This window comes from Emydura macquarii, unplaced genomic scaffold, assembly GCF_026122565.2.
Source record: "Emydura macquarii macquarii isolate MOO-44397 ecotype Brisbane River unplaced genomic scaffold, CSIRO-AGI_Emac_v2 contig_1253, whole genome shotgun sequence".
NCBI lineage: Eukaryota > Metazoa > Chordata > Testudines > Chelidae > Emydura > Emydura macquarii.
The window spans coordinates 25,204,832-25,222,250 of NW_027131390.1; the positions used below are offsets into that span (position 1 = coordinate 25,204,832).

Here is a 17,419-nt window from a genome sequence, read left to right on the forward strand (position 1 = left end):
AGCAGCACACAACACAACAATAATGATGCCGAGGAAGGCATATCTGGTGAATTTTCCTCCTCTTAGCAGTTCTGTCCTTTTAAATGGGGGGAGAGGGGACGACCAGGAAGGGGATTTCAGGAGTTTAGCGGACTTTACTGGGGGATCACCCCCAGAACAGATTATTTATGTGATGAGATATGCTCTGAGAACCATCAGTTGATATCTCACGGAAACTTTCATGGAGGTAATCTGTTATCCTTCGCAAAAGGTTTCAGGGGAGGGCAGCCTTGTTCCTTCCTCCCTGGTAGGATACTTTGCCGCGCCACGCTGCAATCAAGGGAGCCGGCATCATGGCAGAACACAGCATAGTGGCATAAGGGCCAGGCCAGTACCTCACTGCACGCAGCAAATCTTCCCTTTCCTCGTGCGTTACCCTCAGGAGACTGATATCGCTCCTGGTCACCTAGGGAAGACGGAGCATGTTTAAAATATCCGAGCTATACAGCAGATGCCTTGTACCTCTGCATTCCCCATTGTAGTGTCCTACCAAGTCACTTTAATTATTTTGATTTGGTTTCAGAAGAGACTATAAACCCCCCCACGCTGTCTGCAGATCCCCTATAACGCCTCGTGACAAAATGGTCATCCAAATTAAACCATGTTGCCCAGGCACCCCTCTAATACAGGGCATTTGAAATCATTTTTTAAAAAGATTATTACTCCTCTCTACAACACAGTAAAGTGCCCCTGGCTTACCATCTCTGTAACAGCACAGTGAGCCGACCCTTCTGGGATGTTAGGAATGGAATGAGGGAGTGGGTTTGCCTTGTGCACAGCAAGGGGTGTATTTTATACATTGCTGCAGTTGTTTCATTTTCCTGCCTCTGCTAACATTTGTGCATTTCTTTTCGTTCTGTAGACACCTCAGCCTTGGCCCAACCCTCCAGAAATGCTGCAGAAAAACTATCACAGATTAGAAAGAGGAAAAAAAAAAAAAAAAATCAAGAGACGACATGTTTGGTGAGCTCATGAACGCCTCCGCGGCCGCAGAGACAGAGCTCCGAGTGTGGCAGCTGACCTTGTCCCAGAATATGGACAGGGAGAGTCACAGAGCAATGCAGGAGTATGATCACAGTACCATGCAGGAGATGCTGCAAATCATGCACAACCAGGCAGACATGCTCCAGCGGCTTGTGGAGCTTCAGAAGGAGCGGAGGCCAGACAGAGTCCCACTGCAGCCCCTCCATAATGCTCCTCCTATGGCTATGCCTATGGCTTTGCTGCCCTGCCCCTCCTCCACCCCCAAGAGGTCTCAGAGGGAGATAGCCAGGCTGTGGTACGTGATGCACTCCACACCAGTGGAGGCCAGCAGAAAGCAGCAGCGGCCCCACTGACAACTGGCCTGCAAGGAACCAGGCTACCCCTTGAGAATCTGAATGAACACTACCCTCCCACCGCCCGCCCCCACGACTTGAATGATCATAAATAAAAGTTTGCATCATTTCAACACATTTCTTTATTGATTCATATCTTGTTTGGGCGGGATTTGGAAGGCACTGAATATCAATGGTACGAGGGGGATGTTGAGTAAAGGCAAACAACATACAGGAACAGAAATCAGGTTCTGCAATGAGATGCAGGACTGGTTTTCAATGCTTCCCTAATACAAAGCGCTCCGCGGTTAGCTCTCAGCATATTGCTGGCATCTGGCCGCTCATAATTGGCGGCCAGTCTTTCTGCCTCCACAGCCCAACCCTGGGGGAACCTCTCCCACTTCGCGTCACACACATTATGAAGAACACGGCACGCAGATATCAGTGACAGGAGGTTCTTTTCACTCATGTCCAGCCTAGTGAGCAGACTTCTCCATCTGGCCTTTAAATGCCCAAACACACATTCAACAAGCATTCTGTAGGTGCTTAATCTGTTATTAAAACACTCCCTGGCACTGTCAAGGTGGCCGGTGTACAACTTCATTAGTCAAGGGAGCAAGGGGTAAGCAGGATCCCCCAGGATCACTATTGGCATTTACACACCCCCACTGTGAATTTTTTGGTCAGGGAAGACAGTGCCTGCCTGCATGTTAGAGAACAGCCCCGAATTCCGAAATATGCGCATGTCATGCACCTTCCCAGAGCACCCCACATAGATGTTGGTGAAATGACCCTTGTGATCCACAAGGCCCTGCAGGACCATGGAAAAGTACCCCTTGTGATTTATGTACTCGGTTGCTAGGTGGGCAGGCGCTAAGATAGGGATGTGCGTCCCATCAAGAGCACGGCCCATCCCTGTGCCCCCGCAGTTTGGGAACCCCATTGCAGCAAACCCATCCACTATGTCCTGCACATTTCCCAATGTCACTAGTCTTCATAACAGAAGTCTATTGATGGCCCTGCACATTTAAATCACAGCAGCGCCCACTGTAGATTTACGGACACCAAATTAATTCCCAACCGAGCGGTAACAGTCGGGGGTTGCCAGCTTCCAGAGAGCGATGGCGACTTCTTCGCTGCCGTCAGAGCTTGTCTCAAGCGAGCATTCACATGCTTCTGGGGCAGGGCCAGCTCCGAGCAAAGTTCAAGGAAAGTGGGCTTTCGCATACGAAAATTTTGCAGCCACTGGTCATCATCCCACAGCTCATAATGATGCAGTCCAACCAGTCTGTGCTTGTTTCCCGGGACCAGAAGCGGCACTACACGGACTGCAGATGATGTGTTACAGCCTCAGGAATTGTTCCGCTCGATGGCTTGGTGGCACCGCAGTTGCCTGTGCTTTGGCTTCTTGCTCTACTTCGAAAATACTCAATGATAAGCCACAATGTATTTGTGACGCTCACAATAGCAATGCAGAGTTGAGCTGGCTCCATGTCTCTGCAGCAATGGCGTGCGCGCGGCGTAAACAAACGGTGCGAAAATTGGTTTCCTGTTTGTTTGGAGGAAGAAGGAGCGTTGCATCATGCGATGACGAAACTCGTCCGAACAGCCACCGTGGCTAGTTCACAGTGCACTGCTTTTAATGTCGACACAAGTGTGGTGAGTATGGACACACAAGATCAGTGCAAACAGCATGGCATGTACACGCTCCAGCGACTTCTAAAAATCGGCGGGTGAAAGTTGACTTCAAGTAAGTGGACTTCACTCTGCAGTGTAGACATACCCCTAATCTGTCAGTGAGTAGCCCATTTACTGAAGCTTGACAAGTTCTCTCTGTGTCACATCAAACTAAATTGACTTAACATGCGATAGATCAATTCTAAATATTTAAATTAAGTGGATTTAGGAAGATTCATAGAAAATATAAGAATTCGTAGCTAGCAGCCCAGGATCCAAGCAGCCCAATGAAAAGAAATAGGCCAGATTTTTTTAAAGTGATAAACTGTCAATTTTGGGCACCCAACTTGAGACTCCTTTAAGAAGTTCAATTTACAGAAAAAGCTGAGTATCTCTCTCAGAACCTTGAGAAGAAATGCGGTGTAGAGAAATAATTGTAAATGAGTCCAGTCCCCAGTAAGAAAAACATCTATCAAACTTCAGATGCTTGCTTTGAAATAGATCAGATATTTAGCTTCAGGCTTGTGGCCAAGAGTTTCACTCCAGGTATCTTGTAGAATTGCACCTATAAATATCAACAGCCGAGTCAAGCTCAATATAGGACTTTTCTACATTCTCCTTCACCTCTAAAGAACTGAAAAGGGAGCATTATACTTTGACTTAAATGGAGATTTTATCAGCCAGTCGTCTTGGCAAGATTATATGTTACTTATGATGAGAAGGATGAAGAGCCATCATCACCAGACATTTAGTGAACAACCTTGTGGGGTGCAGACAGCACAAGATAGATGATCATGAAATGGTTGTTGCCAAGTTTAAATCTGATACATATCCTAAGCATTCTCTTGACCAATACTTGGGAGCAAGATGTATACTTTCATGCCTGGATCAGGAGAATGTCTGGAAGAAGCTATGCTGAAGCTGAGGGCCATAATCCAATCTGCTGATAACTTTTCAGAAAAAAACAAACATGAGAATTCATCTTCCTGAGATGCTTAATCAGCTTTCAAAGGTCAAGAACGAGGTGCAGGCCTGCTTTTTTCTTTGGAATAAGAAAACTGGAATTAATCTCTGCTTCATTATCTCTCTACTGTAAAATCAACAGTTGAGAACATCTCACAGAAATAAAAGAGATTAGAAAGAGGCTGGGTTTTGACCAATTGGAAGGCATAGCCTCATTCAGTCATCTCCTACTGTTTGCTTTGTGCCTCATAAATCAAGGCACAAAACTGCTAAAGTGGGTAATTTTTTTTAAAAGGATTTTCCCCGGCTCTAAGCAAGCAACAAGCAACCTATATTATATTCATCAAAATGTACTTACATTGTAAGGGTATGGTTCTCCTTCTTCCATGGGCTCATCCACCATTTTAAGACCATTCAGCTGTGAGGGAAAAAAATTAAACATCAGCAGCAGCAATGTTAGACAGGAGCAAGTTAGAAAAGCATTACAACACAATTCCCACAGAAGTACTGTCATTGCTAATCTGATTAATACTATAAAGCAAGCAAAAATGGAAGTTGGATTTCCTGTTGGACTGGCAACTGCAATTTTGAACACAGCTCAGTCTACAAAGAAAAACCTGCTTATTCATGTAACACACTGCTCTGTAAATTTTGGTATGTTGTGCAGGTTAACTGAGGATTAATTTAAAATAGAAGCTGTTCATAACACTTATGTCAGACATAGCACACAATCCTTTCCCCACTCTTGCTGGGAAAGGTTTGCCACACAGTTTAAGAAACCACAGTTTGCCAAGGAGCTAATTTAGAGTTTAAGAAGGAAAGATTATTAACAGATCTTAGATTTAGTCAAGAAAACCTGGAAATATTTATCAAGAAGTTAAAATCGAGTACAAGTTTTTTATGTACTAGAATATTTTGAAAAATAATTTGAGATTCCATAACTATATTTCCGTAAAGTAATTTTGAAAATTCTGCTATATTTGCCATTATTAAAATTATCTAGATAATTTTAGCTTGGCAAATAGAGTAATTCTCAAATTTAGTGAGATACTACCATTTCTAGTGGAGTAATCTAGAGATCTACAGGATTTTTAAAAATTGGGAACAAAGAATTATACATGTCATGAAAAAGGAAACTTGCCTGTGAACAGATCACTTTTAGGAGATATGTAAAAGGAAAAGGAGAAATGGGAGTAATATTGTGTAGATTTAATAGACTCAATCTTCCTTTTTTCAGCTTCTCACCCAACAAAAAGTACATTAAACCAACATAGTAAAAACATTTAATTTATAAAATTAGCAATGTAGATGTCCTGTAGTTAAATCTTTTCCCCTCACCAACAAATACTAAATTTGGCTTAACAGTTGAAACTTAAGAAACACAAAAAGAAAAGGATATGTCCTGCTTCAACATGCAACGTGTTATTTAAAAACTAGAAAAACTTGGTGAAGAGGGTGAGGCCAATTATTCATTTTGCTGCAGTAAGTCCCATGCAATTAAAAAACTAGTAATTATCACAACACCTCCACCCTCATGTGGTGCACACATCCCTCAGGAAAATGTTGAATAATGTAAATATTATGAGAAACATGTTAGTAAACTAATATTTTTTGTTTCTGGACATGAAAATTCAGGCAATACATTAGGTTACACAGCTAAATACAAAACAAATTTTAAATTTTACCTACTTTTTTGGCCTATCTAAAATATCGAAAGATTAGGATGTTTACCAGTACATCTCTTCCTCCACTGTTGCGTGTGATTTTTAAAAGTAGTTTAATTCTTGAATCAGTGAAATTTCATGTAAACTAAATCTGGTTAGCAAGATACAACCCAGAAAAAAGTGGTAGTGTCCTGGGTTTTGGTTTGTTTGGGTTTTTTTCAAATGTACTCAAGACACTGTTTGTAGCAAAAGTTGAGGTTTTGGTTAACTTCATTCTCTTCCTATTTTACACACACATGCACAAAACAAATTTATTTTAATTTGACCACTCGTTAATCAGACGTTAGTCAGTTCTGCCCCCTCTTGCTAGCAATATGCACAATGCATTGTTACCCCACTTCCTCAAGACTGCAAATCCCCATGCCATTAGCTAAAGGTTCCTGATACCTCCAAAACACATTTAAAAATAGTTTTGCACTGTACACAAAAAGTCTTACATGTGAGAAAGCTGAGAAGGGAAGCCAAAACGCTACCTGGAGCTGTGTGCATGCATGTGCATATACACATAGTACAACTTCTCTCTATACCACTTGAGATTTACCAGACTTATCACTCAAATTTTTTAATTATTTTTACTTTTTAAAAAATTTAGTGTTCACGAAAATTGCCATAATGACAACTCTGGAGAATGATCTTTGTTTATCAACAAAAGTAGTATAATACAGTATAAACAGAAGACTCACCACACACTACCCTGTTCTGGAGGGACTACTGAAAGCATCAGGTGTTACTACCAACCTTGACTGGAAAGTAAATGGCTTTGTATTCCAAATCTGATACTGAACCAAACAATTACTAGTTTTAGAGGTTTTAAACAACATAGATGCACATATTACTTTTTCCATCAAAGACTTCTGTTTGTTAAAGAACGTTTTTGTATGCAAGCCACCACTGCAGTCAGAGGATTAGTGATATTGCTAGGCCTGTGAAAGTTCGATAAGTCATTCTGATACAACAGTAATGTGTGGCCAAAATTTTCAAGCCTAGTTACCTTAAATTAAGTTCTTGAATCCATATTTAGGCACCTAACTTTTAGTAGCCAGATTTACAGGCATGCCAAACATTTGCAGTTCCCTCCGCGAGCTCATCTTTGCTCAATGACTAGATGTATTTTCCCCCCAAAATCCATTAAGTTTGTTTTGCATACTTTCCAAACAACCTGAATAACCATACTTTTACTTTCCTGTCAGCTCATATACAGTAAGCTATTGGATGTAATGGCAGGTAGTTAAAAGTTACCTTAATTAGTTGTTTCCTATTATATGCTGTCGCTTCACTACTAGTTTTTTCTGTCCATTCTCTCTCTCTGTCACTGTGTCTTTGGAATTGCACTCTATTGGGCCCAGTGAAGTATGCTTGATGATCTAGAATATGCCACATCCCAAGTTTCTTGCTACTAACTTCAGTTTCACCTACTGAATTCTGTCAAAGTGGCTGACTACTCAGACTTCAGAAAAACAAGCTTTTGGCTCACCAGAAGTTGACTCACCTGCAATGCGCACTTTTAAAATCAAATGTAGTTCTAATATTTTTCAGATAAACTATCTGATTAATCCACATTAGACACGACTGCAAATTTAAAGACTAAGATGTTGCACACAAACATTTTCTATCTCCCTCAAATTATTCCACCTCTCATCAAGTGTTTACTAGAGATATTTCCTTTTTAGTTTTAACTCTGTAGGCCAACTTTTTAGCTCAAAGAAATATACAAGTTTATAAATTTGGTTTTATAGCCTGGCATTGTCCAAGACTACATTGCTGCATTATTCCCTTGTGAACTATAATCACCTTTCCTCAAACAAATCCTTGGACTACAAGCCACAATCCAGTGGCTTCAAACAAGGGCACATAAGCTTGTGCTACTAACCTACAAAAAGTCAAAATTATGATAAATTGAACCATTAGCCTTTTAATATTCTGTAGAATTATCTGCATTCAGCAGAGGTTTAATATTCAGCATTATCCATTACCTTACATAAAATATGTTACACCGCAAATACTAAATAAAATATCAAGCCTAACTCCCACACTTAAAGAAAACAAAATAAATACTAACTTGAAATCCATCTTTTCAGATAATTATCATGTCTTCTATTGAAGAAAGTAATTGTTGGCAAGTGGCATTATTCAGATATATTTAGCTATTTTTAATAAAGGTTCTGATTGTTATATACAAAGGATGAAGGAATTATTCTAGGCCCACCCCATGTAAATACCTATGTATCTATTCAGAGGACCACAACATTAAGTTTAGAACATCTAGATCCTTGGGTGCATTTATCTTCAGAAAAAAAATAGCTGTGAACTAGAAAAAACAGGCTAATCCTTTCACAGTGAATCTGTGAAAGGAAACAACGTAGCTACAGAGAACCAACAAGTGGCATCAGAAAGAGAGACTGGAATCACTCAGCTGTTCAGTATTTAACTTCTTTGTAATTATTGAAAGACTGAAAATATTAAACCATCACCTCAAAAGCTAACTTCTGCAGCACATTTAAGCAAATTGTATAAATTTAAAAAGATGTTATAGGTTACTTGTTAGTACAAATTAAAAGAAACCTTTACATACAAAAGACCAGATAAGTCATATTATATAAGACAACACTAATGGTGATAACTTACTTTTTCAGATGAACAGCTCTGAAAGTCCAACCAACCTTTCAATGCCAAACAGCCTCTCTATATGAAGATAAAGTGTAATTTGCTTTCTAATTTAAATACATTGCTACAGCTTTAGTGGATCTCGTGACTGTTTGGGAGTGCACTGCATTAATTTGGGAGAATACATTAATGGTATTTTTTTTTATTTCCTTTAAATCAAGCCTTTTGGCTAAGTAGGGTTTAGTCATCAGGCTGAAATATATCTACTATAGTAAAATATACATATCACAGAATAGGCTGAGTTCCATAACTCCTCCAACAGGGGAAACCCTCAATGTCATCACAGTCCCTTAGAACTACTGTGGCTAAATTTAATTTTTTTTTTTACACTACTACTAAAGGTGTGTCAGCTAGTTTAGTGAGTTTGTTTTGCTTTAATGTGCCTGGAGGTTTTAGCTAGAAAAAGAAAAGAGCAGAAGTGGAACACTCCAACTGGTTGACAACAATTCCAAACCACAAAGGAATCCAACTCTCAAAGATCAAAACTGGTTTGGTTATCTATCTACTTAAAATTTTTCATTTTGTCTTTCCAACAGAATTAAAGAATACAAGAAAAATGAAAAACAGAAGAACTGGGCATTTTATAAAGGCAATATCACCAAAGGTTCAGGAATAAGATCTACAGTCAGCCGGGTAAAATCAACATGTAAAAAAGAGGCTCATAACAAGTTTGGAAGATAAAAACACTGCATTTAGACCACATAAAAGTTTCTCCTGAATACTATGCTTCCACGAAAATGGTTTTCACTCTTATAATACACCTGACCATGCTAAGTCACTGCAACTATATTCCTTAAAATTTACAGTTTCCCTAACATACTCTCAGTCCAAAAGACACAGTACGAGCCAGTCCTTTATTCAGCACAAAGATAGTATTTTTACAAACCTACATGGATGTTTTAAATAAAACATGTCTACTGAAGCACCAGTTATTTTGAAAAGGGTTCTCAAAAAAAGTATTCTATCAGAAAAACATGTCCTCATTTCTTTTTAAATAAAGCTTGTGCAGAGCCTGCCACATTAGACAGATTAAAAAGGACTATCTTGCCAATTAAGTTAGAATTCCTGAGATTTGTTTGGGAAATTCCACATTGCTGTTCACAGGCAGAGACCTTATTTTTTTAACTGCCTAGAAGTTTCTTTCAGATGCAATTATTTCCTTTTTGATTACAGTGAGTTGTTCTTACTATAAAAGATGCATCAACTGTATCTGTATTCCTGACTAAAATGTCATCAATTAAGTATCTGGCCACCTGAGTTACTTATAATGAAAAGTTCCGGAGCGGTAGCCATGTTAGTCTGTATACAGCAAAAACAATGAGAGTCCTGTGGCACCTTAAAGACTAACAAATTTCTGCAGATGCAGATATATCTAACGGAGTTGGTTGCAGCCCACAAAAGCTTATGCCTGCAGAAATTTGTTAGTCTTTAAGGTGCTACAGGACTCTCACTGTTTTTGAGTTACTTATATTAGCTATCTTATAGTACAGATTGTGCATGCTTCCTGAAGAAGATGTAGGCATAAGATAAGTCTCACAGGACACAGTTAAGTAGGGTTGGTTGTAAAACATTTCCATTTTGCAAAAAATTGAAATTTTGCCATTTGTTTTCATTCTGATGTGGAGCAAAAACAGACCTTTCAAAATTTTAGCAAAAAACAGAGGCACCCCAGGACAAGCATCAGTCTAGTGACTAAGACACTTACACAGGATGTGGGAGACCCTGATTCAAGTCCCTGTTCTGCCTAACCACCAGCTATAAATCTTCCTTTGGCCTAATGAATATTTAGCTATTCATACAAAATGGAACAGGTCCGATAGGAGAGAGACCGACTCTATAGCTTGGTGGTTATGGCACTCATCTGACATGTGAGAGATCCAGGTTCAAATCAAGCATTCACTGGGCTACTGGCTACATGACGTATTTCTGTGTCTTACCCTCTCCCCGCCCAACTTCCCTTCCAGTTTTGACCAGAAATTCCATCCTGGACCTGCAAAGACCATTTTGGCAAAAGTTTTGTTGAAACCAATAAATTTCCAAGAAAAGTTTTAGTTTAAAAAAATCAATACTTTCCAACAAGAAAATGTCAAAAATTCCTGGCCAGCTCAAACTGTAAGTGACCAAATAAGAAAATAAATTATGGAGGTTATTAGGGTAACCATATATGGAACTCAACCCTAACTATGGAGTTTTGAATAGAGCCTCTGCAATACCTTGCAGGATAGGTGAGACAAGAGATGCACTGCACTGACTTGGCACAACAGAAATTGTAAGGCTTAACTCATATGCATGACAATATTTGCCTTTTGCAAAACTAACAGCATTATCCTAAGCAAATATCCCTTTTGTTATAGTTGAATAATTTCATTTCTGGTCACTGTTATTCCGAGTCTTTTATTTCCCTGTGAATTTTAACCAATGAAGAGATGGTTTCATCTATTCTTCAAAGAGTTTACAGCATGAGCAAAATAATTTACAAAACTAATAGATCCTAACTAAAGAGACTGACAGATGTAACAAACCCAATTAGAAAACATAAGATTTTGAAGCCATCTGACACTATTCTAATTTTGCACATTACCACCTTCATTTGATTAAAAGTTGATTAAATACCCAATTTAAATAGCTGTTTGCATTTCTTAATTCATGTGAAGTTTTCAATTCCTCTCACTCACCTCAAAAGAAAGTACTAAAGTACTTAAAGTACTACAAGAATTCTGGAATAGTATCAAAACACAAAAATGCAATATTAGTACACGTAAATTATTGATTTTAATTACATTTTTTCAAGGTTGACCTTGAAAACTGAATATGCTATAAACAAGTTTATTCAGATTTCTTAGTAGTACCAGAGTTGTCTTGTCTTCTATGTGTATCTGAGAACCTTTTCTAGAATCAGTGAATTGTTCAATATAATCTAATTGTTCAAAACCACTTCACATCTGAAAGACCTAATCTCAACAACTTCTTGGAGAGATACAGCTTTTGGTAGGTATATGCAAGCCGCCTTGCCCTTGGTAGATAAAACATAGAATTTTCCTCTTTAAAGTTAGTTTTCAGGTTCTAAATACATCTGTAGGCATAAGCACAATGTTCATGTTGATTAAATTCCTCTGTCTATTAGTGACTGTGATGAGCTTTACTTTTTAAAAACAATCAATGCTGTTTGCTGAATGGAGGTAGTTGGAAGTAGTTCAAAGCATCTTCCAGTCTTACAGGAACTTTATAACCCAAGTATGTTTTGGTATGGGCCCTTGAACAGAAAGGGTTCATACTCAACATGAATTCTGGTTTTGCTGAATGGATTTTTTAAATAACAAAAGTTGTTTTCATCTGTTTCAATATGAGAATATCAAACATTTGTTAACTATTCTTTACAAGATAACTAGAAACATAGAATGAAATAGATTGTCTAGTGTTATCTTATGCTATTTCTCTATGGAAATACACAAAAGCACAATGAAAGACATCCTACAGGTTTAATTAAATCTTCAAAAATAGTATCATCTTTTGGTATGAGTAACTTGATGGAATTCACTGCAGACTTATCTTTAAGGGGAAAAGTGGCCATAGATCCTACAGCCACTATAAAGGTGACCTGATAAAGAAGTTGTGTTGTGTCCTTTTCCTTCTTTAAGATGTATAAATAAGATTTTAAAAATTTCCACCTTCCCCTCACAAAAATATTCACTTCTTTTTTTTAAACAAAGTTTAGTCCTTGACAACGGTTTCCAAGGGAGATTCAATGGACAAATAAAGTGGTACATCAGAGAAAACATATGTGAAACTGATAAGAAAGAGGAAGTAAGGCTCCTGCACACATACTTAGATAAAGAGTGGTTTATTTTTGGTTAAAGATTTGATGCCCAACCCCTTTCAATAAAAGCTTTAAAAAGCTTACAATGAACATATAAAGATCTCTGTCATACAGGGAACAATCAGCCTAGATATTCTTGCTATTTCGAAGGTAAAAAAAGTTAGAAGACTGCCTTCCAGGTCTTTTATACTGTACATCATAAAGAAAAAAATACAAAGCAAAACATCCCCTTCAAATCCCTCCTAAATTGGCTGCAGAGCCAATAGCAATGAATGGATAAGACATGTAATTCAAGTGGACCAAAAAGTAAAATGAGGACGACATGAACCAAACAGACTCTGGCTCTGACTCTACAATTGTATCTGTGCAAGCAGATCCTTGCACTCACATGGAGCCCCACTAGCGTCAATGGAGATTTTGCCAGACAGATCCAATTGTAGGATCAGAGCCAAATTCTCCAAGTTCCATTCATGTTCTCAACTTGAGAGAGAGATCACTTTTGTAGAAGAACTATTAAAAAGGACATGACCAACATGACACAAGTATCCTGGTCACTTTCACTTTCCAGTTCCCATGTAGTATACTGTTACAACTGCACAGATATTTGAGTAAAATATTTATTTTCGTCCATTTAATATCATGAAAACATTTGCGTATATCAGCCGTTGTAAATATGAAAATACATCATTTGCCCCACATTTGAAACCTAAACTACTTGACAGAGACCTTTAACATCTACACATTACTCATTTAAAAAAAAGGACAGTTTATAGGAAGCAATGTTTTTGACTACTAGGCGACTTCCCATATTTGTCACAGGAACATAAGTATTATAACATCAGATGAGAACGGGATCTAACTAGTCCAGTGCCTCTGATGTGTCAAAGGAAGAGTGTAGAAAAACCCTGAAGTGGGCAATTGGGGAAAACCTATACCTAACTTCTCAGAGGTTGGTTTTTATGCCTTGAAGCAATAGTATTTCCCAAATAAAATATTTTATTTTCCCTCCTCACTGCCAGATTGTTCCTAAATTATCAGTTCAAGAAATAAGTGCCATTTCATTGGAAAACATGGGATAAATTTAGCCAACAAGTATATCCCCAAAGGTAATTTCTGAATGTTCACCTTAAACTATTTTACCCAGCGGCCTGGAGCACGAATACTAGAGTAAGTGGCCTGCCCTTTTAAATATGCATTATTGAAAAATCATCACTATTAACTCCTTGCAACTCCATAGAGTCCATGGTCATCTTAGACCCCCCAAATCATAAATATGAAGCCGCATGATGCAGTACATACCAAGGCTCATACTACACATTTACACATTTAAAAAGCCATCAACAAAAAAATTTAACTCAAAATAAACTACAGTTTAAACACAGTTACTGAGCGAATAGGGAGTCCCAAAAAGGAACTAAAAAATGCTACTGCATATGCATGATCCAACTCATACAAAACGGTATATTGCAAAATAGTAAATATTTGCATTTTTAGTTATAAAAATGCAGCTGCAAGGAAAAAGTCCTTTATGCACGTAAAACATAAAAGGAGAGTATAAAATAAAGACTGCTTTCTGTTTTGTTTTTGAATTACAGTGCATTTAAAAATAATCTAATAGAGAGTTGGGTGAATTCATAAACAGTTCATTAGTCTTACTATTCGTGATTCATCCTAAGCCATTACGATTTCTTAAGTTTGTTTTTCTACAGAAGTTATTCACTGAATCCCTTCATATAATTATTGGCTTTTTAATTGTACAAACAGTTCACTGTATATATTCAAAATTAGAAATCTCAGCTATTTTAGTCGGACATAGATCACATGGTATGTTGGTTTCCTGAGCATAACTCTTGGAATCAGGTTTCTAACAAGGTCCACTGCCAATTTCACATTTCTTTCTTTAGTCCCAACCCAGCAAATCACTTAAGCACAAGCCTAGTCCCGCTGTAATTAACAAGATCACTAATATGTGCTTTTCTGCACAAAGGCTAAAGCCTGTCTTCCATTGCTGCCAGCAAACTCATGTGCTAGACTATTTGTGGAAGGCTAAAACTGAACACAAAAGCAACAGGAACACAGTCAAAGAAAGTCAGCTAAAAAAATTGCAGTATTTGTGCAACTATAAGAGATCACACCAATGTAAAGTAAGTGAGTGTAAGAGATACACAAGTTTATGTAATGATACCTATAACAATACCTGAAATTTACCATTGTTAAACATATTGACATGTTACAGAACTAGTTGAAAACAGATGAATGATGGCATTAAATTCTTTAGAATAAAAAAATAAGATTTATTGCTTGAGATGCAGTTTTATTATTTTAACAAATCATAGTTTAAACACAATCTTCATACAACAGACATCTGAATGTGTTTATCCAGACAACCAGTGTAACTATAATAGTATTTTTCTAAATTACTAAAATACATAGACTGTGATTAAGTATTAAATCACTAGAATATTTAAGTGTGTACAGCTATGTATCTTAATTACAATGTTTAGGAACAGCACTCTGTGGACACAGTAACAGAGAAAAGAAATACAACAGAATTAAAGGCTCCTTATGGTTTCCCTGCCAAAATGAAGTATCATACTTTTTCATGTATAAATATGTTATCAGATAATATAACTTTTGCAGGGTCCTTCAATAATAATCTCTTATTCCCCCCTCCAGACCTTTAATATCCAAGGCCTACTATATGTATGTTTGTACTTACAGATGCATGCAGTTTCTTACCAAGATAAGAACAGCCTGATGTGCCACAGGAATGCGACCCCTTTTAGAAGCTTTACTTAGATAACATCTTCCATGTATGCAACATGTAAATCAATCCCTCAGATACATACGTGTGATCATTCAATTCAACTGTCTTGCCTGACAACTCTGGAAACCCAGGTTCTAGTGCACTTCTGATTTCTACATTTAAGTGCATAAAAGTAATAACACTTAGCTGTTACATACTACTCTGATGCATATAGTACTAAAAGATATTTAAAAATTGCACAGTGCAGCTAAATCACATTTGGTGCTCCATTTCTGGCCATGTCTCTAAGAAGAACTAGGGAAACTGTGAGCAGCATTTAAACTCCCCTAGCAAAAGCTTCTTTGATTTTACTAGGGAAGTGCTAAGAACCCAAATCCTTGTTTCATCTCAGACATCTTCCTGTAAATCACTAATTGGTATGTATTGTATGTATGTAAAGAGAAATGTGGCAGCCTCTGCTACTGCCTGCATGCAGACACAAACATACGGGCTAATTAGTAAAATTACGCAATCTGAAAAACCCAAATAAATTTCTAACAAAACTATAACAGCAGCAAGTGTTTATATTACCAGGATAGTTTATAAAAGTCCAATACCAAACAGCATGCTCTCCATCACAACTAATAGCCTGGCAAGTTAAACATACACAGAACTGGGTACCACACCAAATTAACATCTAACACTCTTAATGGCGATTAATTCACTCAAACAAGCTGACACTGCTGTAACTTTTCACTTGTTACAAATAGAATAAACCCATGAGAGAAGAGGTTTCTCAGCTCCTGCTGAGCCTAGAAACAGTAACCATCAGGGCTCTGGGTGCAAGGAAGTGGCAGCTAACAGATCTAGAGAGGACTGAGGAAGCAGCTGAAAGGGGTGGGGATAGTTCAAGGTGGTGGTTTAGTAGAGGGGATGAGTCCAGTTCTTTGAAATGGGCTAGTTAATGGGTACTTTGAGATCTCAGAAACATGGGGCACAGAGTGATGACTGAAGGGACAGTTTAGGATGTGTAGGGTCTTGAAGATAGGAGGTTCAAATGGACTTTGTAGCTGAGATATAAGGGTGGTGAGGACGGCAGGATCAGAATGAGGAGTAAGCAGGATTTAGTCAGTATGGTTTAGGACAGCAGGATTAGAGTAACAGACAGGAGAAACCCAGTTGGGTTATTTCAGGCAGCAGGACTGGGGTGAGTGGCAAGTGGTCTCTTGAGGGACAGGAGTATCAGGGTGAGGAACAGCAGGGCTGGGGGGGGGGAGGGAGTTAGAGCTAAATCTAGGGACAAAAGGCAGACAGACTCTAAAGGGTAAACGGAGCAGGATCAAGATGGGGCAGGTGGGCTCAGGAAGTGGCAGTGAGGGGCAGCAGGAGCCAGGGGTAAGGACATACATGGGCTCTCGGAAGGAGAAAGGATGGCTGAAGGGGAGACGCGTGCAGAAGGCTTTGAGGGGGAATTGCTAGACTTGGCCTGTGGGCAGTCGGAGCTAGAAGTGAAGGGCAAGTGGGCTTTCAGGACGCAGGAGCTGGGATGGGGGACGCTAGTGGGCTCCGGGGGGGGCATAATCAGGGGGCTGACAGTCTCGGGGTGGGGGGGAGGACAGATGGGGGCTGACAGTCTCGAGGGGTCCAGGCTCCGGGCCCGGTGGGCTCTTCACTCCCCGCCTCCGGCCCACTCTCCCCGGCAACACGAGCCACGCGTGGGACCGGGGCGGGGGCAGCTAGTGCCCGCCAGGTGCCCCCATCCCTCCTGCGCGGCGCCCGCCCCCGGCCCCACACTGACCTCGCCGCCGCTCACACACAGCTCCATTTTGTGGCAGGGCTCCGGCTCCTCCGCGTCCTCCAGCGGGGCGAACGGCACCATGTCCCCACGCCCGCTAGCCGGGGAGCCGCCGCCGCCCGCAGCCGCTGCTCATATTCCGGCCCCGCGGCGGCCTCAGGGGCAGCAAGCTGCGGAGCCGGTGGGTCCCCTCCGCCGGCCCATAGAGCGCGGAGGCGGCGCAGGAGCTCGCTCTGTTACTGCTGCCGGCCGGCGGCGGGGGCGGCTCCGCTCTGCTCTGCGCGCACCGCGCCCCCCCCTCCTCCCCCAACATGGCGGCCGGGGAGGGGGCGGCACCGATGCAGCATGGGAATGACGTCAGGCCGGGCTGGAGAATCCCCGGCATGGGGAGAGGGGGAGGGGCGGTGCACGTGGAGCGGGCATCTGGGGGGGGAGGAGGCGGGGGTTGACGTGACGTGAGCCGTGGCGTGGGTGCGATACGCGTCCTTTGCAAGGTCCCACAACGGGGCGGGCTCCTGTCGCGCGCTCAGCCTCAGAGCCCGGCCGCCGCGGGGGGAGGCGGCGAGGCGCGTCTGGTCAGCATCGCCCCGATCCACCTGGGCGGGGGACCTAGCCCCAGGTCTACGGCCGCTGCCCTGCGCCGGAGCGGCTGCTGCCTGTGCCCGCTCCGGGGCGGGA

The 17,419-nt window shown here is 40.5% G+C and overlaps 1 protein-coding gene across 3 annotated transcripts in view; it reads right to left on the reverse strand.

Annotated features, from left to right (window-relative positions):
• The window catches only part of RPS6KA6 (ribosomal protein S6 kinase A6), a 74,472-nt gene extending 57,471 nt beyond the window's left edge, over positions 1–17,001 (reverse strand). For 2 of the 3 annotated variants that reach the window (XM_067548365.1, XM_067548368.1), the window contains exons 1-2: positions 16,745–17,001; positions 4,354–4,413 (exon numbers count right to left, since the gene is read on the reverse strand). In XM_067548365.1, the coding sequence (XP_067404466.1) occupies positions 4,354–4,413; positions 16,745–16,825 (141 nt within the window). In that variant the 5' untranslated portion in view covers positions 16,826–17,001. Of the gene's footprint in view, positions 1–4,353; positions 4,414–8,344; positions 8,371–16,744 lie in introns of those variants that run through there. The other variant, XM_067548367.1, reaches the window with a different exon arrangement.
• Positions 17,002–17,419: the final 418 nt, after the last annotated feature.